At 38.3% G+C, this 26,940-nt stretch overlaps 6 protein-coding genes across 6 annotated transcripts; 1 reads left to right on the forward strand and 5 right to left on the reverse strand.

Moving 5' to 3' along the window:
- Positions 1-263: 263 nt before the first annotated feature.
- On the reverse strand, positions 264-6,320 carry MONOS_62 (uncharacterized protein; the record flags this gene model as incomplete). The annotated part of the gene is made up of 1 exon (XM_067876413.1): positions 264-6,320. One exon carries the CDS (start codon positions 6,318-6,320, stop codon positions 264-266), a length of 6,057 nt encoding a protein of 2,018 aa, XP_067733507.1.
- Positions 6,321-8,322: 2,002 nt separating this feature from the next.
- On the reverse strand, positions 8,323-13,335 carry MONOS_63 (uncharacterized protein; the record flags this gene model as incomplete). The annotated part of the gene is made up of 1 exon (XM_067876522.1): positions 8,323-13,335. The coding sequence occupies one exon, from the start codon at positions 13,333-13,335 to the stop codon at positions 8,323-8,325; it is 5,013 nt and encodes a 1,670-aa protein (XP_067733508.1).
- Positions 13,336-14,885: 1,550 nt separating this feature from the next.
- MONOS_64 (uncharacterized protein) lies at positions 14,886-18,324 on the forward strand (the record flags this gene model as incomplete). Its single annotated transcript, XM_067876630.1, has 1 exon — positions 14,886-18,324. The coding sequence occupies one exon, from the start codon at positions 14,886-14,888 to the stop codon at positions 18,198-18,200; it is 3,315 nt and encodes a 1,104-aa protein (XP_067733509.1). The 3' UTR covers positions 18,201-18,324.
- MONOS_65 (putative ubiquitin-conjugating enzyme E2-18 kDa) lies at positions 18,306-19,256 on the reverse strand. Its single transcript, XM_067876738.1, has 5 exons — positions 19,097-19,256; positions 18,902-19,040; positions 18,789-18,852; positions 18,679-18,734; positions 18,306-18,627 (listed from the first exon to the last, which is right to left on the reverse strand). The coding sequence occupies exons 1-5, from the start codon at positions 19,213-19,215 to the stop codon at positions 18,538-18,540; spliced, it is 468 nt and encodes a 155-aa protein (XP_067733510.1). The 5' UTR covers positions 19,216-19,256; the 3' UTR covers positions 18,306-18,537.
- A 297-nt stretch (positions 19,257-19,553) lies between these two features.
- On the reverse strand, positions 19,554-22,843 carry MONOS_66 (putative Oxysterol-binding protein). The gene is made up of 8 exons (XM_067876839.1): positions 22,742-22,843; positions 22,613-22,693; positions 22,467-22,545; positions 21,883-22,408; positions 21,473-21,646; positions 21,133-21,230; positions 20,251-20,867; positions 19,554-20,043 (listed from the first exon to the last, which is right to left on the reverse strand). The coding sequence occupies exons 1-8, from the start codon at positions 22,821-22,823 to the stop codon at positions 19,817-19,819; spliced, it is 1,884 nt and encodes a 627-aa protein (XP_067733511.1). The 5' UTR covers positions 22,824-22,843; the 3' UTR covers positions 19,554-19,816.
- Positions 22,844-23,820: 977 nt separating this feature from the next.
- Positions 23,821-24,523, reverse strand: MONOS_67 (uncharacterized protein; the record flags this gene model as incomplete). Its single annotated transcript, XM_067876949.1, has 2 exons — positions 23,821-24,195; positions 24,248-24,523. The coding sequence occupies 2 exons, from the start codon at positions 24,521-24,523 to the stop codon at positions 23,821-23,823; spliced, it is 651 nt and encodes a 216-aa protein (XP_067733512.1).
- Between the last annotated feature and the right edge of the window lie 2,417 nt (positions 24,524-26,940).

Below are 26,940 nucleotides of genomic sequence, written 5' to 3' on the forward strand. Positions count from 1 at the left end.
GCAATTGAAGACGATTCAAAAAAGTTGCTTGACTGTGAAACAAAAAGAAAAAAATAACGCATCCTTTGGAGCGTCTGAATCGTTTTGTGAACAGAAATTTTCAAACTTAAAAAATAAGAATGATTAGCTAATATATACAACGCATGAATATATAAAGAATTTGGAATTACATAATAAACTGAAAAACCAATTTTCTAAAAAAATTATAAAGAATTAGAAACAAAAAGCTTGTAAAAACTAACAAATAGCAATTATAATAATATTCACTTTTGTATCGAACATTTTTCGTTTATAAGCTCAATATTCACAATCTCGTTGCTTAAAGCAACTTCACTTTCTCCCTTCGAATCTTTTCCACTGCTGCTTTCGTTCTCTAAGTCAATTGCATCTGAGATTGTGAGAATAACCGCATCGGCTGGAAAACTATTGAAAAATTCCCTTTTAACGCAAGCCAACGAAGGCCTGTCATTGGGCAATTGTGCAAAGCACTGTTTAATCAACTTATAAAAGCGGGATTTAACCATTGTGCAAATGCTTGGCCTTTCTCCGTTTGTAATCTTCTTTCCTGCAATCTCTGCTTCGTATTCGCCAAACGGAATTTCCATGCTCAAGCACTCCCACAGCATCATTCCAATCGAGAATGCAACCGAACTATTTGTCGACATCATCGTCTTATTGATCATCAGCTCCGGAGCTTTCCATCTTAAGCTCTCCTTCAAGTTGTAGTCCTCATCCTCGAACGCAGAAGAGGGTGGTGGAGAATCTGTGAATCTCTCGCTCATCGCCGAAATATTGGAGGAGGAAGAAACAATTGTTAATGAAGAGATTGATGATGAGTCTGAGTCTGATGAGCAGTCAGAATGCATTGCAATACAAATAACCATGTGTTCGGAGAACAGTACAATGTGCGGACTCAAATTGGAAAGAGAAGAAAGAGGATTTTCCATTTCATCAAAGGAGTGAAGCGCTCCATTCGCCACCCAAAAGAGGATTTGGGCAGCTGTGTGCTCTCTCTCAGTTAATGTGCCTATCGCCATCTCCTTCTTCTCATTTTTTCCATGAAGCAGCATGAACAGTGAATCCCTCAAATCCACAATTAGTTTTTCATGGGGGGATGAGCAGGCCATTGCATCCACCAGATTCGACATGGATGAGGTGGTTGGACACAGACTCTCCGATCGAACAAATGTTGAATCCGAATCAGTTGTTGAAGTGGATGAAATGGAAGGTGAAGGCGATCTCTTTCTTGAAGCATCATCTTCTTCCTTCTCATCAACCTTCTCCAACACCCAATCAGGGATCTTATCTGAATCTCTGCCCAATATATATTCAGTGGAACCACTCTCAGAAAGAAGATGCTCCGATGACTCCGAATGTTCCATATTCGAATCATAGACCCTCTTCTTGATCCTTTCTTCATTCTTCTTCTCTGCCTCCCTTTCTGCTCTCCTCCACTGCGCCTCGGGAGACATCTCCATTGTCACCATTTCAATCAGCTTCGGATCCTTTTTGACTGTGTCGTTCACAATCTCCTCAAGTTCTTCTGTTCTTTCCTTTTGTCTCCTCCACCGAACAATGAATATAATTGATACAATCAGAACAATCAAAAACAACATAACGAAAATGAAAATGACAATCAAAGCCCACGATGAAACAGTTCCGCTTCCTTCTTTGGACAGCTTTCCATTTGCGTTTGTCTGAGGCTCGCTTTTGTTCTTCAGTATGAATGATTGCGTTGACAAAGGTCGCTTTTCGTCACCAAACAAGACACATACGCTCACCTCGGCTTCACTTGGAGCATCTTTGACCAAAGATGATTGGATGTTTGTAACAACTTCAGATTCGTTCACATATTCACTATCTTCGAACTTGTCAGTATGCAACGATTTCTCTTCATTCAGTGTTGTTGTCAGTTGGAACTGCAAGCAACAGGGCATCAGCAAATTTCCTATGAACTTCAGTTTTATTTCTGCTCCTGCTTCTTCTTGTTCAACTCTCTCCAAATGAGGAATAAACAGCACAGACGTTCTTTCCAAAGCAATTCCTTCCATTTCGCAACCCTCATTCAAAATCCACATCGATGAGTTCGGCAGCAAGCCATCTCCTCCTTTAAAGCTCATCACATCCACAATTCCCCCTTCATCACATATTATATTTCTTCTTGCTGAAGGATATCGTTCAATCGATGGATTATTTCCCTCAAACATCCCCATTTCTATTGTCAATCTGCCCTTTGAAACAGAAATTCCTCCTTTTGATGAGTTTGCAACTGTTGTATCTTTCATGTAACTGGTGCAGCTTGTGAGACAAATTATTGACCCATTCCAATGGCACACATCTTCAATTGCTGAATTTCCAATAAAAGTTGTATCATTTTGGCATCCTTCAAAAATCGATGATTCAATGGAAACATTATTGGATAATTCAAGAATCTGTGCATTTGAGGAAGTAGATGTCTGATTTGCAAACGAACAGTTCGAAATTTGATAAAAAACGGAAAAAGAAGAGGATGATAATGAGCATGCACTTGGAGTTATTCGTCTGATTCCGGAGACATTCGAGTGAATTATCAAGAAAGAACTCTCAAGATTCTCCTCGTTCATTTTCGAAATGGTTCGTTCTTCCACAGAAATCAGAGAACTATTTTCAATTGTGATATCTGAAGTGTTTATTTCTTTAATGATGAGATTTGAGCCCTCACAAGCATCAATCAGTGAGCTTCCTAATGTCAATTCGCCAAACTCAACGGCTTGCAGCTGACCAATACAAGAACTCCTCAGCTCAAACAACGGCCTTGAAGTGATCATGTGTTTCACGCTTGTTCTGCTCATATCAAAAGATCCAGATACAATTGTAAACAATGATTGATTGATGCACATGTTCTGATCAGCGCTGGAGAATAAACAAGACGAAACAACCAATGAGCCGTTCGTTTGTGTAAATATACTTTCGAGTGTTGAAATAAAACCATTTTGAAACAAAAAAGAAATATATTCAAATTTCACAGTCTCAACACTTTCCAAAAGACACTCTAATATTTGTGATTCTGAAATTTCCGTTCTCAGATGAACAACAGCATATGTTACTGGATTCAGACTCTTTATTGAAACTCTATTCGCGGTACAACCTTTTAAGATTTCGCATTCTCTATAAATCAATAGGTGGCTAAATGTTGAGGAAATAATATGAGACAATCCATAATTCAAGGATTTACAAGGTGTCGTTGAGTTTCCGCATTGCTCCGCATCATTCCCCTCATCATTCACTCCACACACAAAAATCAGCTCGCTGCGATACACAACAATAAGAGGAATAAGATCCACATCTTCAATTGGAAGAGTTTCGTCAATCCCCCAAATTGCATTCAATCTGCAGTAAGGAGGCTCACGAAAGTCTAAATCAAATTGCTCTTCGCTTATTTGCTTGGTAATTGAAAAGCACTTCACAAATACGTCTCTTCCAACATGAGCTTTGTTGTTTGAGAAGGTTATGTTTTTGAAATGGAATGGAATCATCTTGCTTTCCTTTGAAAGACAATTCAAAAACACTCCACCTCCTTTTCCTGTAATTGCAGAGCATGTAGATATCTTCGTATCATTCACCTCAAATCTTCCTCCCTCCTCCATCTTCACATGCAACGCTCCTCCGCAATCACTAGTATCAGCTGCACACGCAGTAAATGATGAATTTGATAGCATAGCATTTGCATCATTGTCCATTGTTGTTATCAATATACAGGCGCTGTTGGTGCTTTGAGTTACACCGCCAAATAAACAACGTTCAATCATCAGTGTCCCACTAGCTGAATATGAAGACCGATGAAATTCAATAAAAGGCTTAGAAATTTGAGGAATTGAAAATAAGCACGAAGAGAGATTCAAATTTCCATTTTTTACAGACAAAAGAATGAAAGACAATATTCCCTCGCTTTGGTGATTGAATGAACATTCAGAAATGCTCAAGCACGATTCACTGTCCAATGTTTCCATAAGAGCTTTCTGCAAATTGGTGAAAATTGGCGGCAACGAAAAGTTGATTGATGAAAATGATACAAGGCTTGCAGATATTGCAACTCCAACAGAATTAGCCAATGTCTTATTCACAACCAATCTTGATGATGAGTTTTCTTGCTCTGATTTAACAGTGACATTGTCCATCAGCACTTCTTCAAGAAGTGAGCTTCCCCCAGATATGAGAATATTTTTTGTTCCCTCACCTTGTATTCTGTTCAATCCAAAGTTCAACGAATTACATGGAAAGACCGGCTTTCCACATGCGATGTTATTTATTCCTCTTTCCCCATCTACGAGAATTGTTTCGTTGAAATATCCTGTGATGAATATGAAGAGATTTTCAGAAGTGACAAAATGAGTCCTATCAAAACCCATTAGCGAATTTTCTCGTTTAGAATGTTCAATGTCCATGGCAAAGCTGAATGACGTTGAATTGACTAATTCTGTGAGATCGCTGCAAACAATGAACATGTCTTTACCAATCGCTGCAATGTTATTGATAAAATGCAAATCCTCAAATTTTACCATGTTTGCATTGTCTGAACAATTCAGAAAAAGGAACCCACCTCTTCCCATTGTATTGCTTTCACATTCGCATCTTCTTGTTTCTGTTTTGTTAACTGTGAGTGCGCCTTTCTCTTGAAGGGATATTCCCAAAGCTCCTCCCTCATTGCTTCCTTTTGATGAAATAGTTAAAAATGAGCATTGATCAATTAAAACTGGAGTATCAATTGTAGATGAAAGAATACAAGCCATATTTGAACTGGAAGAGGTAATCCCTTCAAAGGTGCAGGAACTCAGTTTAAGAGATGCAACTTTCTCGTTTTCATTTGTGCATTTGTTGTTTGTTCCTTCAGAAACAATTGAGATTAATGTGCAATTTGTAAGTTTCACTGAAGAAAAAGAAAACATTCCGAGATCAGCAAGTGCTTTATCAGATATTATCGCAGGGCTTGAACCAAAAGTCATTTGAGACACTGTGCATTGTTCGACTCGAAGAATTCCTCCAAGAACAAGAAGAAGAGAAAATGTGATATCATCCTCAGTTTTATTTTCAAATGAGCAGTTCTTCAAAACAAAGTTCGAGTCTTCCTTGTCTGCGGAAGAAATTAGAGAAGATATTGAGACAGAAAAACTTGAAGGAATGTTGAAGCAGATTCTGTCAAACTCCAAATTATTCTCATTCAACAGCATCACATCTGAACTTCCTGTCTCTACAATGGACTGAAATTCCAATTTCGCTGTTTCTTCATCCTGTTTAGAGCGTATCATCAAACAAGACAAAATAAACTGGTCTTGGATAATAGTCGATCCATTAATCCTTAATTCCTTTTTTTCGTTTGTGGCATCAATTGCCAAGTTTTTGTATCCTCTCCAGAACGAATTACATGGAAACACATCATCTCCACATCCCGGATAATCCTTTCCAGACTGACTTATTTCGATTTCTAATGATTGCCTTTGCAAGAAAAAATAGGACAGATTCACCGGAGAATCCAGAAACACTGTGGTGTCAATCCCAAAGAAATCAAAATCTCCACCATCATCGTTTTTAATATTCACAATCCGACTTGCTGTCACTGATCCATTCAAATCAACACATTGAACAAACATATCTTTCCCCCATTTTGCATCATTCCCTGACACATTCACTGAATCCAATTGATAATTACTTGTTGAATTTTCGCACATAACCAAATAGATTCCACCGCCCTTTTCATTTGTTGTTCCCACCTTGCATTGCTTCAACGACACATTCTTTAAGATAAATCCAACTTCATCTACCAATTCTACTTCCATTGCACCCCCATTCCCAGACTGCCGAGTCATTGTTGAGATGCACGTATCATTCACAACAAGATCTCCACATTGCTTTGTGATGAATGCATTCAAAGACTGGCAGCCCTCAATATGGCACAAATCAATTGTCACTTTGCCATTCTCTGAACTTATAAGAGGCTTTGAAAAGGACAGTTCTGCAGATGAAGTTTCGCAAGTTATTTGGCAAGAAGAAAGAAAAAGAATCCCAGAACTTTCGCTCATCAGAAACAGCGATGAACTTCTGCAGTACTCATTCGAACCATCGTGAATAAACTTCATTTCCGATGCTTGAAGTTTTCCAGAACTTATTCTGAAAAGTGCTTCTTCTCCGCTTTTCATCTCTGACTTTATGCTTGTCATCGATGTTCCAGATCCGCTTCCAATAACATTTGAAGATCCAATATCAATTTGGCCTGAAGGAAACAGTCCTTCTTTTATCTCGAAACTCATCGATTCTATTTTGGCTCTTTCAATTCCTTTTTTCATTGTCAGACAATTGAATTCATCAAAGTCACTTCGCCCACAATTATCCCAATCGTAGCCATTTGTTGCAATTATTATCTTATTATTTTTGTTTGGTGGATCAATAACAAAATGTGAAGTCTCCTCTGCAGTTGCCCAGGCGAATTTCGTTCTTGGTTGAGTACTTATTGAAAGTACATTTGTAGTCACCAAATTCAATTTCCCCTTCCAACTTATATCCGCATAAATATCATTTCCTTCTCCAGCGGTATTATTTATAAAAACGCAATCAGATAGTGTTGCAGTGATACTATTAACTTGGCCACCATCAAATCTTATTGCCCCTGCATTCAAATTGGCTCTGTTTGATTTGAACAAGCATGAACTCACTTTGAAATCATTCACAATATAAAAACAATTTAGTGCGCCTGTATATCTTCCCTTTGCTTCATTCAATAAAAAATTGCATTCTGTGAGTAGACACGATATTTGCTTGTTAATCTCAACTGCGCCAACACATTCATCTGACAAACATTGCGAAAAGTTGCAAAGAGATACTTCAAGTACTCCTGTTCCCCTAATATCAAATGCTCCAGAAGCATGTTGCACTGAACAATTTTGAAATGAAGTGTTTTCGCACTTCCACTTTCCTGATCCTTCATTTCTGACTGAGGCTGCTCTTGAACCAGATTTTGTTAGAGAACAGTTTTCAAACAAACATCTTGCAGTTGTGAGAGATGCATCCCCAGTCAAACAAATTGCTCCACCATAAAGTATTTCTGAACTTTTAAACGAAAAAGTTGTATCATTAAACTCCTTGAATCCTGTGCTGAAATTCGTTCTGGTTGTAACTGCCTCACAGCTCAAAAATGACGAATTGCAACAGAAGAATGTACTTGTAGCTCCGTCAACGATACATCCCAAATATGGATTCTGAATAGCAATACAATTCACAGAATCCAATTCACATCTCTTATCTGGATTCAAATAAGAAAAGCGTTGACAATATTTCACATTGACTTTTTTCTGTGAAACATTAAAAAAGGAGCATTCGCTGATTGTGATGGAAGTCAAGGGTGACAGTTGAACAAACGATGTTGATCCTTGAACAAAAGATGAGAATTCTGAATTGTGAACTTCTGCATCAACTTCATCAATTCGGTCCATGCTTTTGGATGGAACTTCAACAAGGCTTGGTGCTGTATTAACGTTCTGTGATAAATGAAGCGAAATATTCCAAAACAGAAGCGAACCACATTCCCCAAAAAACAATCCACGCTTTTCGTCTTTTGAATGATCTAAGAAGCATGAAGACATTTGAAGCGAAGAGTTGGACTTTGAAGAAATCAAATGACATCCCTCTTTCTGCTGAAGTACAAGTTGGTGTATGTAAATTGAAGTATTTATTATATGGAACTCTGATTGGATTTCACAATTGAAGTCGTTCTTCGTCACAATATTTTTCGCAATGTAAAACGAGTGTTTTTCCAAATAAAATTCTCTGACTTTAACATCCGCTTTAAAATTACAGCCATGCACGAATTCTTTTGAAGAGTGTAAAAAATGACGTTCATCTTTGAATTTTTCTTGTGGCATTTGTGCAGTCACAAAAGGAATATTAGAAGATAAAAAAATAACATAAAAGAAAACTGGCATTCAGTTTAATCGATAAAAAAGAAAGAACTGAAAAATTAATTTTGACCCAACATAAATTAATGATGAAAACGGAATAATTACCCAATTTAATATGAACTTATAGATTTCGAAAAAAATGCAAAAACATTAATTTTTATAAGACAAATAGATGAGAAAATCTCACGCAACCTTCGAAAATCTTTTCACAATTCCAAGATCATTTTGAACAACAATGGAAAATCCTGAAAATGACTCATTTAACTCACGTGAAGATACATCTGTGATGGCTTTGATTGAGAAGGATAATGAAGAAAATATTAGTTAAAAATTTAAATATAAATGAATAAAAAGCGATTCGGAAAACAAAAATTAAAATTTTCATAATTATAAATTATTTCCAAACCTTTTTCAGCCTTCGAACAACTGGCTGAGTCTGATTGATTTTCAAAGCTGGATTGTCTTGTTCACTTACTCTAACCACATGCTCTGCATCACTAGCTTTTGAATTCAAGAACGATCGCGATAATTCCTTTTCTTCGCGGACTTCACTCGATAAATTTGCATATTCCTGTTTTGTTGATGAGCTTTCAATTTGATGATGTGCACTTATTCCTGAAGACTGCAGTGAACTCATCATCCGATTTTTCCGCTGAGGTAAATTTTCTGTCAATGACGAAGAATCACCTGCGTTTGTCTTCTTCTTTTTCGCCTTCTTTTTCCGCTGTGCTGGACGATGCTGTATGCTCAGTGTAGATGCCAGAAGCGAAGTAAAGTTACTTTCCATCGGATTTAACTCCTCTGGAATTGCTTCTCCGCCTTCTTCTTTTGTCTCTGCATCCACAGCCCCTGCTCCAGTCCCAGTCCCAGTCCCAGCTACAACCTCAGTTTTATCGTCTTCTGTTCTTTTTTCCTCGCTTTTCGCTGCTTCTTCTTGTTTTCTATCAGATTCGCTCTTTTGCAGCAGCCAGTGGCGATACGGTGTTGGATGAGTGTTCAACAGAGCTGCAGAATTTGACTGACTGCTCAAACTGCCCTGTAACATCACATTTTGCGTTGAGTCTCCGTCTTTCCCTTTCTTCTTGAGAATCGTCGGCGTAAATGTGCACTCACGCATTTCACGTTCCTGCAGCTTTCTCTGCGCAATTTGTGCTTTTTGCTCGTTCTGCCGCTGCAATTCAGCTCCCATGCGATACAAGCGCTCGTGAAATGCTGATATTTTTAATGAAGAAGAAGAAGAGGAAGAAGTCGATGATGTTGATGATGATAGCGATGATTGCAAAGGAGCAGATAATGCTGATGAAGATGAGGAAGAAGAAGAAGAAGCCCTGAAAGAAGAGGTTGGCGTTGAAAGTGGAGCAGATGTTGTTCTGTGTGGAGTTCGTAATGATCGCTCTGTTGGTGATTTCAAATGCTTTCTGTCTTTTCGCTGTGAAAGAGCAGAAGCATCTCTCTTTTGCCTTCTTTCTGTCTTTGGAGAAAGTTTGTCATGCGAAAGAGCGCTTTTATCAGAATATGAGCTTGTTGTCGCTGCTAAGTCAGATGAAGAAGCAGAACCAGAAGAAGAAGCAGATGCAGATGCAGAAGCAGAGAGCGATCTGTGCTGCTCGATCTTCTTCTGCCTCATCTGGTTTCTCTTCACCGTCTGCTGGAACTTCTTCAGTCTTTCTTCCGCGCTGACTGCCGATGCGCCAAACAAAGTCGCCCCGAACGCCTCAGAAGGCTGAAGCGGCGACGTCAGCAGCGCTTTTGTCTCCAGCGGGTTGCGCTCGAACATCGGCGGGATGCGGTCCCAGTTGCTTTCGCGCTCTTTCCTCTTCTTCTCTTCCGCCTTCGCTTGCTGCAGCAGCTCGTCGATGCTCTGGGGCTTGTCTTGTTTTTGGTAGCCCAGCGTTCTTTTGAAGGGGGATTTGGGTGTGGATTCTTTGGTTGATGCGAGAGTGTCTCCAAGTGAAGAAGAAGAAGAGGAGGAGGAGGAAGATGAAGCCGAGAAAGCGGAGGAAGAAGAAGAAGATGCTGAAAGTGAAGCAGACTGCTCCAGCTCATTTTCTTTTTCCTTTTCCTTTTCCTTTTCCTTTTCATTTTCATTTTCCTCTGCATTTTCCTCTGAACCTTCTTTTCCGCTTGTCAAATCACTCGTTTTCGCTTCATCTGCCAAAGCAGCATTCACTTTGTGTCTTCTTGGCCGCATCGCATTTCGCACTTTCTTCTTCAATTTCTCTTTTTCTTCCTCCAACTTCCTTTTTTTCTCCTCCTCTGTCTTTGTCAGAAACTGATGATACAATCTGTTCCCTGCGAATTTCCCGCTGCCTCCTTCAGACCCTGCCCCGTCTGCCCTCCGCCTCTCTTTCATCATCTTCTCGCTTTTCTCGTCTACTTTGGGCTTCGCCTGCTCCGCCAGCTTTTTCATTTCCTGCTCTTTCTCTTTCTTCTGCGCCTCGTTCGCTCTGACCCACGCCTCGTACAGTCGTTTTCCGGCTTCTTCGGATGAGAAATTCCCTTCTTTTGCCTCCTTTTCGATTGCTTTCTTTGTCTTCTTCGTCTCCAGCTGCGGCTGAAACATCTTCTTCCGCTCTTTCTCTTCTTTCTTTTGTTCTTCTTTCGCTCTCTCTTTCTCCTCTTTCATCTTCTGCAGCCACAGCTCATACATCTTCTCTGGTTTTCTGTCAAGTTTCTTCGACTCTGGGTTTATTTGCGGCTTGTTTGTATACAATTTTTTCTCATTCTCTTCCAGCTCTTTTCGTTTGGCTTCTATCTCCTGCTGCAGCTTCTTCTGATAGTCGTTTGTCTTCTGAATGATGCTCGGCGAGTTCTGTGAGATTTTCATGCTTTTCGCATTCAGTGCGGGTTTTGCACTTTGCTTCAATCTGTTTTGCTCTTCTACTTCTTTCTTCCTCCTCAGCTCGTCGATTTGCTCCTTTTTGCGCTCGGCATCGTGGAAAAGGTTCTCAAACGTCGCTTTTTGGCTGCCGTGGCGGAAGAAGACGGTGGAGCTGAACAAAGAACTGGAGAATGGTGAAGAGGATGTAGATGACAATGAAGAAGAAGATGATGATGATGATGAAGGAGAAGAAAGAGCTGCAGATGTTGTTGTGTTGTTAAGATGGCTCCTTCGTGGCGGCGACTGCTCAGCCGCCAGCTTGCGCGCATATGGCGATATGGTTGGCTGGAAAGGCGGTGTAAAATGCTGAAGTGGAAGCGAAGTGAAGCGATACGCTCGGCCAGACGAGGAAATCGAAGAGGAAAGATTGGATGCGCCTTGAGAATGAGTTGATTGCGAAGATGTGTTTGTGAATTCGTTCTGTGTTTTGCTTTGATCCACTGAAGGATCTGCGACTCCATTTTCTTCATCTTCATATGCTTCTTCAACCTCTTCTTCCTCTTCTTCCTCTTCTTCTTCCTCCTCCTCTTCCTCTTCAGACATACTTGTATTTTTTGATCCATCTTGAATTTTCCCATCTATTTGCTGTCTTTGTGCTATTTTGCCATCAAAATCTGCTTCAGAATCACTAAAATGCTGAGAGTCGTCAGCAGGAGGAGTCAAAAGAGGCTCGAAGTTGCTTTCAGAAGGAGAAGATGGAGTGTGAATTGGTGTCTGAGAAGGCAGAGAGGATGTGGAAGGAGAATCAGAGCGACTTGGCAGTGAGTCAGATCCAGAAGATGAAGTTGATTGTGAGAAAGGTTGTGAATTGTCTGGATGATTAGAAGAAGAAGAAGAGGTTTCTGGTGAATTGTTTGGATGAAGTGCAGGAGGTGGTGGAAGCTGAAGGCGAGAAAGAAACAGCGGCAAAGCATCGCTTTGCAGAGGAGGTGGGGTGGAGCGGTTTTGCAACGGCGAAGTGGAAGAGGGAGAAAATGATGAAGTGTCTGCAGGAGAATGAGGGAGCGGCGGAAGTGGAGAAGAAGCAGAAGAAGTGGTGGCAGAAACAGAAGCAGAAGCAGAAGCGGATGAAGTGTAGAAGTGAGAGGGAGGCGATGGAGGAGATAGATCTATCCCCATAAGAGGAGAGAGCATAGAGAAGAACAGCGATCCGTTTGAAGTGTTTGACTTAGTGCCAGCTGAAGCAGCTGGGCTCGAAGGAAGAGAAAATTGTGAATGAGGCGAATTGGAAGCGCGTGATATTGGCGGAGGAGGAGTGGGCAGGGAAGACGGAGTGGCTGATCCTGCCTTCTCAGCCGATGATGAGAAAGAGGCAGAGGAAGATGCAGGTGGTGGAACAGATGGGACGGAAGGTGTTGGCGAAGGGAGATTAGAGCCGGAGTCTGAGGAAGGATAAGGAGGACTGTTGTACGGAGAAAAAGTGAGTGAGGGCGGAGAGACAGGAATCGGAGGGAGCCCAGCAAATGGAGAAGGAGGCGACGTTGGCTCTGATGAAATGGCGATGGAGCCTTCCTCTTCCTCTTCCTCTTCTTCTTCTTCTTCTTCTTCTTCTTCGTATTCCTCTTCGTATTCTGATTCGGACATATCTCCGTTTTCTCCTTCGTTTGGCAAACTCTGCAATCCATCTTTATTATAAGGCTGTTGTGAAAGATCGTGTGAATAAGCTTCATCAACTTCTGTGTTATTGTCACTTTTTCTTGGATTTTCTTGCCCGTTTTCTTCTGCTCCTTTCTCATCTGTTTCTTCCTCTTCCTCCTCCTCCTCTTCTTCCTCCTCTTCCTCAACTTCTTCTTCTTCGATTTCTTCTTCTTCGTTCGCATTATCCTCAACAAAGTTGTTTCTCTGGGCATTCGTTTTGTTTTCTTCATTCAATGAGCTGAAAGCTGTTGTCTTTGATGGAATAAGATCTTCGTCAAATCTGGTTCTTTCATTTCCGGTACTTTGGTTGTTATCTTTATTAAGGATTCCATCTTCTTCTTCCTCTTCCTCTTCCTCCTCTTCTTCTTCCTCTTCCTCTTCCCCTTCTGCGTATTCATTATTTCCATCTTCAACTGCATTGCTGCTGCCTTGTTTCCCTTCAGAAGCATTTTCAGATCTTCTCGATTTTTCTCTATTTCTGTCATCTTCATTATCTTCTTTTGCTGGTGATAAAAGTGCATCACCTGCGAAGCTTTCCGCTGCAGCTGTGAAATTTTTGCTTGAATCTCTTTCGTTTTCTGATTGATTCACTTCTTTCTTGTTGTTTTCATCCTTTTCGTTTTCAGTTTCTTCCTCTTCTTCTGTTTCTGTTTCCTCTTCCCATTCTTCACTTGTCTCATTTTCATTTCCCTTTTCAGATAAAGAAGGTTTGCTTTCATCATTTTTTATTGCATCTATTTCTTCCTTGCTCATTTGGAGATAGTTTAGCAAAGCATTAGCCTTTGATGATATGTCAGCCTCCGAAGAAGTTGAAAGCTCAGTCAAACATGATGTCAATGGTTTCAATCGTTGGGGATCGATTTTTGTTTGGCACACAGCAATTAACATACTTAAAGTTCCATTTTTATACATTACGCTTATTGATGGATTTGTCAAAATATCAGGTAAGTTCGAAAAGTATGGAGTTGACAGAAAAGTATCCACAAATAGTGGATATTGCTGAAATAATGTTATCAATGACGAAAACGAAGAAAAGGAAATATCAGTAGAATTGCTCTAGTAAATATATCAAAAATTACGCAATTTTTATTCAAAAAAATTTGTGAAAACAAAAAAGTTTATACTTTCGCATATTTCAAAAGTAAACTAACGACTACAAATGCAGATTGCTCTAATTTCCCTGTTTTAGCTCGAAATGAAAGAAATGTTAGAATGCCAATGCATGCTTCCTGAACAATAAAAAAATTAGTTGCGAAGAAAATCAAAAATGAAATCACACAGAAAGGTCACTTGGCTGCGTTTCTTTAAACACATTTAAAACTACAACTAGTTCCTCCTTTTCTAAAATGACTTTTTCATGTTCTGATTCTATGTGAACGAAAAACAATTTGATATGAGCGTTTTTATAAAAAATGAAATAATTGCTTGCCAAACTTTTTGTGACCAACAAAAACAGTTGCTGAGCTGCATCATAACGCTCTTGCATCGATCCTTGTTGGATTTGTTTAACTAGAATAGATGCATCCTGCATTGTGGCCAAATTTTATTCGAATGAAATGAAAATACATAAATAATGGATACAATTTTTTTTAAATGTGCGAATGGGGTGCTGTTCTTCCCATGATAATAATGAGATTATTGTGAAAACAGTCGAAAGCGAAGTGGCTATTGATTCAACAAAAAAATCTTCTCGTTTCAGGAATCATCAGCGAAAAGTTCGAATTTTACAAATTTTGTCATTTTTCCGCCAAAAAATAAAGCTAAACTTTGATTCTGAAATGAAAACGCAACAACTCAAATCTTTGATACTTTTTCGCACAAATATAAGCGTGAACAATCAATTGCTATTTTTTAAAGGAATTCTTTTGCGAAATAACTTTTCACTGTCAGTGTGGAGCATAAGTCCATCGGATGAAATACTGCTTGTCAAGAAAAAGCAATCGCTGATAACTATATTTGTAAATGTTGGTGCTTCTCAACGATTTTTCATCAGAGTCAGCGGAAACACCACAATACTAGAATTGAAACAATTTATTGAGGAAACATATCATTATTCAGTAAATGAGCAAGAGCTTACTTTTAATGGATGTGCCCTTTTTAATCATACTACATTATCAAGTGCAAACGTTGTTGATGGAGCAGAACTTGAATTATTTATCTGTGCTTATCGATCTCCTCGATGGTTCGAGCTTCTTCCCCAAAATTTTATACCATGGCAAAACAAGACTCTCTGCTTTACAATTGGGGAAAAATTATCACTCGTCAAAATACCTTTCAATCCATTCTATCCTTTGGAAATATGCCTTGTGCACATCTGTTCTTTGGCTGGTATTGAACTACCGAACTGTCGTATCTTCTTCAATAAAAAGCAACTTCACCTCGAAAAGCTGCTCAAAGACTACAACATTCAAGAAAATTCGATCATTGCTGTTGAAGAGATGGACGATAGCGAAGAAATCGATATGTTCTCGGTTGTTGTACAGATCCCTTCTATTAGAGAGCGCTGCCATCTTGCTTTTCCTGGTGTTAGAAACCCTACGCTGTTAGCTATTCGGGCATCGCTGGAGCGCGAAATTGAGCAGCCGCTGACAGAATACTGCTTCCAGTACGATCAGAGTGTGCTTCTGGACGAGTCAAAAGGGGTGGAGGAGTTTGATATTGAGAACGGGGATGTTATTCTGATGGTGGAGCGGTGTGTGGGCGATGTGATTGTGACTGTGAGCATCCCGTTCAACTTAGTCAGTTGCGAGGATCGGATGGCGCTGCTGGCGGGGCAAGGAGAGAATGCAGTGCAGATTGAGCAGGAAGCTGGTGATGTTTGTGCAAAGAGCAGAAAGGAGGAAGTGAATGACTTGGAATTGCATGCACAAATTGAACTGGGTGGGACGAGGGTGAATGCCAATGAATTTGAAAATGGAAATGAATGTGATGAAAATTTAGGTCTTGAAAGAAAAACAGGCGAAAGGGAAGGAGACGAAGAAGATGGAGAAGATCACAAATCAAAAGAAAGCATCGAAAGAGCTGACGACAAATCAACCGAGCAAGAAATCTCTCAGTTTCAGACGACCACTCAACTCTCTTCCCACTTTTCTCAGCGCTCCACTCCGTATTTCCTTCATATTGGCTTCTCAACCAGTGCCACTCCTATTCATTCACGTACGCCTTCCACAAGAACTGCAAACAATCACTCGATCACTCCACAGCTCAGCATTGCTTCTGTTTCTGGTTATCCTTCTTCTGCTTTTGCTTCTTCTGCCTCTTCCTCTTCTTCCATCACTCCTTCATCATCAATCGCAGAAGGGTCCATTTCATTGACACCTTATCTTCAGCCTTCGTTGTGTGCATCACCTCACCGCCCGTCTTTCATTACGCCCATCCACTTCACATCATCCACACAGCAACGTCAGCAACATCTGCAACATTTGCAGCCAATAAACTCTCCACTTCATTCAAACACTATGTCATCTCCTCTTTTCTCACCATTTCACCCTTCTCCTTCTTCTTCTCCTTTTCCTTCGTTTAGCTGCATCTCTTCGTACGAAATCGAAGCATCTCCCCAACTTCCTTACTTCCATCGTGTTACCCTGCCTTCTCCTGAAGAATCACCATTCAGTTCGCCAAAGCCATTGCTGGATAAAACACAAAACTGGAACAGAACAAAGGGATCTCCGCAGCGCCGCAAAGCCAACAAAAGCGCCTCTGAAAACGACGCCATTTTTGGAGGAGAAGACGGCCAAGCGCAATTCATTCTGAAGCCTTCGATAAAGACAGTGTGCTCCTCTGTGTGCGCCTGCTTCAACGTCGGCCTGACGAGAGAGAAGACGTTCAGCGACCTCCTCCGCTTTGTCCGAGCAGCGTTTCTCAGCAAACAGTGTGCCTGTTCGCCTTTTCTGGTGTATCACAACGGGAAACGGGTGTGTTTGAGTGCAGCTGTCTGTGAGTGTGTGGAGGATTTTGACCAGATTGACTTTGTGAATGCGGATTCGGACGATATTGTTGATCCAGAAATTGCGCTTTCCACGAAGAAGGGCAATGGATTTGATGAGGATAAGAATGAAGAAGAAGAAGATGATGATGAAGAGGAAGAGGAAGAAGAAGAAAGGAATTCGAGAAAAAAAGTTGAAATCGCAGAGTTGAATGAAGGGCAAAGGTTAGCAGGAAATACAATAAGAAATTCAAATCAAACTGTGCTGGCAAACAGAAAGAAGAAAAGCAGTGAACTGAAAAGATTGGAAATGAAATTCAAAAACAGAGCGAAACAGTTCAAAACGACTGATGAAACCATCATTGAAGTGTTTGTGGACCAAAATCGGTCTTTTCTTGTTCCTGTGAAAGGAAGCGATACTTTTGCAACTTTGTTGTCCTCAGCAAATCCTTCCCATCCTTTGTCAAGTAATCTTGCTGCTACCGATCCTTCTTCTGTGTCTATCATTTCTGTTCCATTCACAAACCCAGTTGATTCTTCTGATAAGTCTGTTCAAAGAAAGAGCTGCATTTCAAACATCACAAATACACCAAGTGTAAGAGATCTGAAGGAAAGCATAGCTCTATTGGTTGGAATAGAGACAAATAGCTTTGATGTTCTGGGGTTTGATTCATCATCGTCATCTTCATCTTTGGAAGAGCAGACATATTTGCTATTGGAAGACTCATTTCTGCTTTCAGACATTTTCGAGAACTTTTTTTATGCTGATTGTCTGTCTGCTCTTTCGAGAACATCACAATTATCATCTCAATCAAACACATCACAAACGCCAAATAGTTTACAACAGACTTCATCTTCTCAATCAAGTCACAGTTTGTCTTTATCATCAACTTCTTTCTCAACCTCATCATCATCATCTTCTTCTTCTTCTTCTTCTTCTTCAAATCCATCCAAAAAATTCGAAGATTTACAATTTTCATTTCCTCGAGTTCTTTTGACGCTCCACCGAGACAAAGAGGCCAAGCGTTGTGTGACTGTTGAGCTTCCTTTGTGGATCCAACGACGCACTTGTTCAATCGACCTATCAAATTCTCTAGTAGAAGTGGAATCAGATGGAGAGATGCACATTCTTCTTAGTGGAGATTCGTGTGAGTTATCATCTTCTGCTCAATTTTTGCATGGGTCATCAACTCTATCGTCTTCAACTTCTTCTTCTTCTTCTTCTTCTTCTTCGTTGGATTCTGTTGACTCTCCTTCTCGTAAAGTTCGTTCTCATCACGGTTTTGTTGATCCGCTTCAGACGCCTGTTCGGCAGACTGTTTCGTCTGAACAGAACAAACTTTCTGTTGAGCACGATGAGCTTTTGAATGATCAGGCAGACAGGAAACAGCATGTTACAATTAGCGACTCAGAGGAAAATGCAAAGGACATCACGGAAACTGAAGAAAATGTTGCTAATTCAGAAAATATTGGAGAAGCAGAAAGTGAGAATGATACAAATTCCCCTGGGAACGTATCTTCAGATTCTGATCTTTTGAACTCCAGAGAGGAAAATCTGCTCCAAGCTCAGCCGCAAAACAATTCAAGAGTTGTTCTTTCTCTCTCTCCTTTTGCTTCGCCAGCTGTCATTATGGAAGTTGTGCACAAACTATTCCCTTCACTGCAGTCCACTCTTCTCTCTGTTGTTGGTGCGCCAGGCAAAAAAGAGATTGTAAGCGAGAAGATGCGTAACCCAACAAGACAATCGGAAAGGAAAAGAAGATCAATGATATGGCAATATAACGAATTTGAAGACATGGCAGTGTTAAGAATTGCGAAAGCCAGTTGATCATTTATATGATTTTTTAATAAAAAAGTTGTTCTATAAATATGTTTAATATTTGTTTGTTTTATCTTAACCTTTTTTTTTTAGATATTTTTTTATAATCATTTATGAACACATTCTTGTTTTTTATTGTTCTTTTTAAAATTGTAAAACGAAATGCTTAAATTTGTAATTAAAAAATGATGTCGTGAAGCAAGACACACAAAAGTCAACGCAAAGCTAAGAAAGTTTCAAACAAAAGTAGTAAGCAGATTTTTGCGAAAATTTGAATGTTGAACAAAAAATAATGAATTTCTGAAAGCATAACAACAATCAAAACAAAAAAAGCCAAAATGCAAAATCAAGATTCAAAGACTTCGTCAAATACCCAGGAAGAATATCGAGGATCACCAGAATACATTACATAACTTGAATCATTAAATGGACGTCCCTGTTTTTAATTTAAAAATGTTTAAACGTTCTGAAAAAAAGAATTATTAACCTTGTTTTTTGCTGATGAAAGCATTGTTAAAATTGATAAACATGTTGAAAATACAGCTACAATTAAAGAGAAAAGATTATAATAACAATTTTTGAAAAAGCAAATCAAACTCATTGATGGTTTCCAATAAGAATATAAAACTGATAAACAAATATGCCCATTCGAATATACGTGCTGTTTTCGTATTAAAATTTTAAAGAATTTAATAATAAGATATGCAAACTGGATGCATAGGCACTTCTGGGGGAACAAAAGTGACTTTTGGATTTTCATATGGATATTGAAGAGGAAACCAAAAGCGAAGTCTAAAATTTTCTCCATCGAATATGGAACCCGGTGGTCCGAAAATTCTCACATCAAATCTTTGGGGAAAATACAAACTCAGTTTATTCAACTTGATTAAAAGAAAACAACAAACTGCTGAAGAGATGAAGGCTCCGAAATGGGCTGAATGAAAGGTGATGGCTCTTCAAAAAGATGCTGTATATCTTTCATAATACGCTTTTTTGTTGCATCGCTGTACCCCAAAAGAGTCATATGAAACGATACACAACAAATATTCAATAAATATTTCTTATGGTTTATTTGAAATTCATAATATATTATGGTTATTTATCTTTGGATATTTGTGTTTTCAGAAAAATAGTCTCTAATTCAAATTGTCGAATTTTAATTCAATAGCATATTTGTTTATGTTTATTTATTAATTTTATTTTTATTAACTTGAAGAAAATAAGGTGAGAGTTATGTTTTGGAAAAATTATTATTATTATTTGATAAATCTGCTTTCATTTTGACGGTTATTCAATTTCATAAGTTCCCTTTTTTGAAAATCAAAAGTGTTTCCAAAATGCTTTCACTTACACATGAAAAAATTATTTTTTGTTTGAGCTTTGTTCTAAAAGACATTGTAAATATTGAAAAGAAACTGTTGTGAAAAAGAAAGAATTATCGATATTGACAAAGAGATAACAAGATTACAAAGATATATGTTTTTTTCTTTGCAATAACAAAAGAAAATATTCTTAATTGTATGCATTTTTTTTTAAACATAAATGATCATAACAATTATTTAATTTATTTTCTTTTTATCCATTTGCATCCAACAATTGTAAACGTAAGAAAACTTTCAAAGTTATTACGCTTTTGGTGCTTCCTCCTTCTTTTTGTCGTCCCATTGGTTGTCCCCCACAGACGGAGGAGGAGCAGGAGCAGAAGGGGTGCCGGCAACAGCTTCAGGAGAAGAAGAAGGAGAAGAAGAAGAAGAAGGCAAAGCTTCTGATGTTATTGTGGGTGTTGATGGAGTCATCGACATTGCTGGCCATGGCGAGGGAAGAGTAGAGGGAAGAGCTGGGAAATCAGTAACTGATTGAAAGGAATAATAGAAGAAGAATAAAAATGTTTAAAGAACCGGATTTTATATAATTAATTGAAAGGGAATTAAGGTTAATAAGAGTAAAGTCAATTAAATTTTCAAAAATAATAACAAAACAAATAACACCCAAAAAAATGCAAAGAAAAAAGAAAATTTTTATTTTAATATTTCTCTCCCCCCCCCCCCCCATATCACACCCCAGACATCCACGTCTTTTCCCTTTTCTGTGTGTTTCCCCTTCGAAGGAGGCAACAGCAGCTCTCGCGCGTCAGGGCAGTTGAACGGCGTGATTTCTGGCCATTCTTCCCTCGGAATCTGCTGCGGCACCGTCAGCCCTTTCTTCTTCATTGCCCCCTTCTTCTCGCCTTCCCCTTCTTTCTTGTCTCCTGCTTCTTCTTCTCCCCCTTCTTTCTCCAGCTCCTCCAGAATCTCCGCCTGCGCCTCGTCAAACTCCTTCCCGCTCTCTTCGGCCTCATCCGATTTTTTCTCTCCTGCGTCTTTCTTCCCTTTCTTCTCTGCTTCTTTTCCCTCCTCCTCCTCATCATCCGTCGCTTCCCCCTTTTTCCCTTTCTTCTTCCTCAACTCCTCCCTTCTCTTTATCCTCACCAGCTCTTCATCTCCATCGTCTGGCGCATAGTTGAACTTCCACCTTTGCGTCCTTCTGTCCAAATGGAAGAACCGCTGCCGCCACCCAACGCCGTCTGCCAGCCGTTCTGCTGCCAACTTCCGCTGCCTCTCTTCAATCTCGTGCTTCGCTTCAGAGGCGCCTTCTGTGTTGCGCTGGCGAAGCTCCTTTGTGACGTTGCTCCACACCCTTGGAATTGGAATGAGAAGAAAGAAGATGGAGGGAGAATGTTGGGGTGGATTTTTTTTTTTTTAATTTATGTTTTGTTTTATTTTTTGTGGAAGTTGTAAGAGATTGTGAAAGAAAAAGAGAAAGATAACAGAAATAAGTGAAATAAATGCGAAATTAAAAAAAAAAAGTGTGTACATTATATTTGTTTCAACATGAAAATCACATTTAATAAAGACAACATTTATTCTCAAAAAAAAAAATATGAGCTTTTATTTCTGCATACCTTCTGCTTTCATATGGCTGTTGCATCTGTTCAGGGGCAACGTATCTCTTTGTTTCCTTTGCAGTTGCTTTGTCCCACAAAAGGAATGGTTTTCCATCCTGTGAAAATGAAACAATGAAGATGGAAGAAAAAAGGCAATAATTAAAAATAAAATGTATTTAATAGAGTCAAAATCAATAAATATTATCGAATTCTTTCTTTCTTTTTTTTTTTTTTTTTCATTCAATGACTCACTTTGAAAAATTATTTATAATGTTTTTTTCTATTTCACCTCCTATCTCTCTTCTTTTTTTTCTTTAAAAAAAAAAAAGTAATTCCTTCACACTTTTCTTAAACATACCCCTAATTTTGCTGGTTTTCGCTGGTCAGTCGCATAAAGGTTCTTTGTCCAATCTCCATTAAATGTGATGATTGCCGGATTCTTCTTCTTCTTCTTCTTTGAATCTTCGCCTTCGGATGTATTCAGTTCTGTTATCTCTCCTTCAACTTGATTGTATTTTCGATAAAACATGCTCTGATAACAATTTGGTTTCAAAAAAAAGAAAAGAAAGAAAGAAAGAAAAAGAAAAAGAAAAAAAATAATAAACAGAATAAAGAAAAGAGCATTAATACAATTCATAAAAAAATAAATATACAAAATAAAAATTCAAACAAAGAATATTTTTAAAAATGCATAATCAAAATAAAAGAATATCCATTAAATTATGTATATAAATATAAATAAGCAATGTTGCAACAAATGTGCGATACCTTTTCTCTAAAATTCATTCTTGAAAACAGCTTCAAATCTTCGCATTTACATGTCAATTCACCACAAATCTCAACTGCCAACTTTCCAACAATAATTCCCCTTCCATAAACAGCAGGAAGGGTAATGGAATAATCTTCGAATAATTGCTCATTTGAAGATGAAGATGATGAAGATGCTTCATCTTTTTTCTTTGTTTTTTCAACTTTTAGATGAGCATCTCCTTCAAGTAAGCATACAACAGAATTCCCCAAGAATTTTGTTTTAGTATACAAATTTGCATCTAAATGCCATTTTTGAACTTTGTTTTCAAATCTAAAGGCAGTAATTGGCGGATGATGGCTCACTTGTTCAGCAATATACCATGTTTTCGATCCGTCTTCAGGATGAATCCAAAAGCAACGGAAAACTTCTCCGAGTGTTGGATTGTATGGTTTTTTAACTCCACGGCTTTGTGGGTACCAACCTGCAAATAGCCATGAACTTATCCCTGCCATTTTTTCAACTGGATCATCTTTTTTGAGTGCGCTAAGCATCATAAATATAATAAAACATTAATCTTTCTTTTTTAAAAGAACGACAAAACTCTGAAAGAAGATGCGAATGTATCATAAAATCAGTAAATCTTTCAGTTATAGAGCGGGGCTCCAGTACAAAAGTGGGAACTGTCAAAAAAACAAATTTTGTGAATAATTCACCGATAAAATAATATTCAAACATAAAAGCGCATACGTGAAACTCTTGACAAATCCATTCCGAACTTTAATTGACTTATCATAGCAAGAATAATGCTTCTTGGTTTTTCATCCAAAACTTAAAAAAATGAAATTCAATGTTTCAAATGCACAAAATTATATCAACCTTCTTCTTGGTCTTCAACAAACTCAATTTGAGATTCTGATACTTCGTTTTCCGCTTGTTTTTGTTCAACAACTTCAGACATGATTTTTCAAAAGCAAAAAATAAGGGTTGCGAAATTTTTTTCACAATCAAATTCAATATTTCAAATGATTATCAAATTTCAAAATGTTCAAATAAACAACTTGTTTATTTGTTCAAGCAATTTGAAATACATCAATTCAATGATAATTTTTTACCAAATTTTTCTTCATCTGAAATATTTCATTTGTCAATGTTTTTTTATCAGTAACTTTTAATAAATAAATTTTCTAACAAATTGCGAATATCATCTCCTAATTATTGAAAAATATTCAAGTATCGAATAATTGATAAATTTTTAATGAAAAATAACAAATATTTTTTTATGTCTGAAATGGTGTCATTTTCTTTTTCCATAATCATTTTTTTCCTTCTTGAAACGTTCTTTTCTCACTATTTCCAAACATAGACGTCGCATGCCATCTGACGTGAACATTTTTGGAGTGATGTGACGTGACAGAGAAAAATATTAATTCCTTTGTTTTTTCAATTATTCTTTTGGAAGAAATAAAAATTCTAAAAAAATTTATTGATATTCAATTAATATTTATGAAATTTGATTGAAATGGTCAACATTATTATATTTATATATTTAATGTTCATTTTCAATTATCTCAATGAGCAATGGGTTGTGTCGTGATTTTTTTTTTTTTTTTTTTTGGAGTATTAATACTGCGTATATTATGTCACTGTTTGTCACTGATGTTATTAAAGTCAAATAGTCATTTTAAAAAGAGGTTGTGTTTTTTCATTAAAAAGTGTTTTAAAAAGAAGTTTTCAATTTCACAAAGTCACACAATTATTGTTTGTAAATAATTTTTTAATTTTTATTTATTTTTTTTATTTTTATTTCTTATATATTTGAATTATAAGAGATGGTTTTTCACAAAAATGTGCAGTAACCTGACAAGATGCTTATGAAAACATAAACAGTTGTTGGAGTTTGGCGTCTGAGCGTCAGAAGCGAATGGCTGTTCAGTGGAAGGTGGTGTTCACATTTTCTACGGCTTGGAGCCGGACAGAGCGGCTGGCATGCAGTGCGCTTGAAGTGCTGGCGGAGCATCTGGACAACGAGGAGGAGAAGGCGTGTCATGTGCAAGGTGTCCTCTAATACTTGCAGATGTGAACTGCATTCTGGGAAAGCGGATGAAGATGATATTCGTGGTTGATGAATGTGTGGCGAAGGGGTAGTTCAAAGCCAGAGCGAGATGGATGTGATCCAAAGAAGATGGCGTGTGTGGATGTGTAGAAAGCGGGTGCAACCTGTGTGCAATTTCTTCCCGTGTTGAGCAGTAAGATAGATCAGTGGGGAGAAGATGCTGCTCGAGTTCGAATGGAGGGAGCTGCGCTGTGCTGTTAAAACTTCCTGACACCTGCTGGTGGAAAAAATTGCGGAGAGCGGATTATGAAACACCGTTATGATCATACAAGGCAGATTTCCGAGCGGCAGGGAAACAGGACGATCTGGCAGGAAGTGATTGAGAAGAGCTGAGCAGAAGAGGAGGTGGTGGAGCGGGAGGTGTATTTGAGAAATGAACTTGCTGTTGGAGAATAGGCTGCAGAAAAACGTGAAGAAGGGATGACAGGGGAGGAGAAAGAGGAAGGATGTGAGTTCAATGAGACATCAGCGATTGTACCGAAATGAAAGGGGTAAGGGGTAGGCAGGAGGAAGAATCTGCATGATAGGTGTCGGTGGACAATCATGCTGAATATTTGGATAAGTGCTACGGTGCTGGTTACTGTTTGGTGCTGTGTATGGCAGCGGCTTCTTGTGGAGTCAGGAGAAAACGTGCCAGGACAGAACAGAGAGATATAGGAGTCGGCGTTTCAGTAGATGTGGCCGTATGTGGCAGAGGGGGCAAAGGTTGAAGTTCTGCTGAGTGCACTGCTGTAGGACAAGGTGGCAACAGTGACAGAGCGGAAGAGCAACGCGGAGAGTGAAGGCATTGAAGGTAGAGATGGATAAGAAAGTGGTGAGGAAGCATAGGAGATTCACGATGGCTATGAAAGAAAAGAGGAAGGAGGAAGAGAAGGAGAGGAATTTCATCAAAGCAATGTGATTGAAGGAAGGGATGGAGGAAATGAAAAGAGAAGGGATGAAATGACAGAAGAGGGGAAAGAAAGAAAAGGAAAGAGAATGGGAGGAGAGCGTGGAATGGAAATGGGAATAAGAATGGAAGTGAGAACAAAGATGAGGGAGGGCTGTTAGGAAATTCGCTTCATGTGTGATTATTTTTACACATTCAGTCGGGGACGGAAACTCGAGCCAGGGAGGAAAACCGAGCCACTTTGATTAAAATCTTCAAATAAAGTTTTTTTTGATTATTATGAAGAAGACAAAGCCGTCTTTGGCCGGGCTGTAAGCCACAAATAAAATGCGCTCAACTGAAGACGACACAATCAATGCGCTTTAGGCCCAATACCTTTTGGACTATTCGGAGAGAGAAATTGAGGAGTACAAATTAATTTCACGTGGATAATTTCTTGGAGCAATAAAAGCGAGAGACGAATGAAAAAAAATAAGAAAATGTGGAAGACCGACTTTTTTTCCCATTACAGAAGAGGAAGATTTTGAACAACAAATATTGTCAGAGGTGCTTTAAAGAAAAAATCCTACAAAAAAATTTATCGAGCAAATGGTTTCAATTCATTGTTTTATATTTTTATTTTACTAATTTTTAAATTTTGGCCATCGAATTTCTGTTGAAAAAGCGAAAAGATGATGAAGATATAAAAAAAGTGGACAATCATTGAACCGACAGATTTTTTACCAGACATCCAAAAATAGAACTGGTATAGCCGAAAGCTTCACCAATTGGACATGTTGTGCACACATGCAAAATAGTTTTGAATCCATTTTAAAATTGTTATGATTTGTTCAAACAGCAAAAAGACATCTGCCACAATTAATTTTCAACATCGACGAAACATCAACATCTTTTTTTTAAACACAGCAAGATTACGTAGCATCATCTTCTTCTTCTTATTCATCTTTTATTCTTGAGCCATCCCTTCCATCTTCAACAACCATTTTATTTATGACAAGTGCGGATGGCTGCAGATATATTACTCCAGTGCTGATCCCATTGAAAACAATTCCCAACGAATATGTGACAAAATATTTTCCTTCAGGCATTTTCATTGAAAAATTGTGCATTTTTCATTGATTTTTTGAGATCAAAAAACACGTTGAAAATATATTCATTTTTTGACATTCGTGAAATATTGAAAACCTTTATGTTTTGATTTCAACGATACCTATTTACGAATCTGAAAATATAATTTATTTTGAAATTTGAGAAAGCGAAACAAAGTTATGAGTGAAGCAATTTTTCAATGCCTTGTGCATAAAAAACTGGAAAGTCCATATTTTCCCCCATATAGACTTGAAACAACCTCACATGAGGTTTTTAATTCCAACTGCAAATAAACATCTCACATCAAATCTATTTCTGGAATTATTTAAAAAATATTTTCTAACGGAAATATTGAAAAAAAATAATCAGATTGAAGAAGCATTTCGACATGCAACTCTCATAATGGAAGGAGGAGTTGGCCATTTTCAGGAGGATATAAAGAAAGAATGCAGAGACAGTTTAATTGACTTTATAAAACTTCCATCTTATACATCCCACATCCTCCAACCTAACGATCAATTCATTTTTGCTAATAAAAAGTGTGTTTTTATTTTAAATCAAAGGATTGCGGCATGGTAACTTCAGCATCTGCGAGAAGAGAAGCCTTTGTGAAAGTTCTGAAAAATGGCATACCTGCAGCGAGCTATCCAGAGAAGATATTAGCATCCAGGAGAGAAAGCGGAATGTGGCCAGTGAATAAATAAGGCATACTTAGACACCTTCCAGATTCTCCTCCGGAATGGGCAAAATCCGAAATTGAGTCAAAAAAAGCTTCAGAAAGTGCGTCCTATGGAGCAGTTCACAGAGCTTCTGATGGTCTTGAAAACCTTTTGAAATTAACAACTTTTAATCTTTTTAATTCAACTCAATCTTTCTTCATCATTCTTTTCTTTTTATTCAACTGAATACAGTCGAAACCGGATATAATCACGTTGAATATAATCACATTCGTATATTGTCACATTTTTCGATGCACCGACATTT

Source organism: Monocercomonoides exilis, assembly GCF_001643675.1.
Source record: "Monocercomonoides exilis strain PA203 chromosome Unknown scaffold7-2047599, whole genome shotgun sequence".
NCBI classification, from domain to species: domain Eukaryota; phylum Preaxostyla; order Oxymonadida; family Polymastigidae; genus Monocercomonoides; species Monocercomonoides exilis.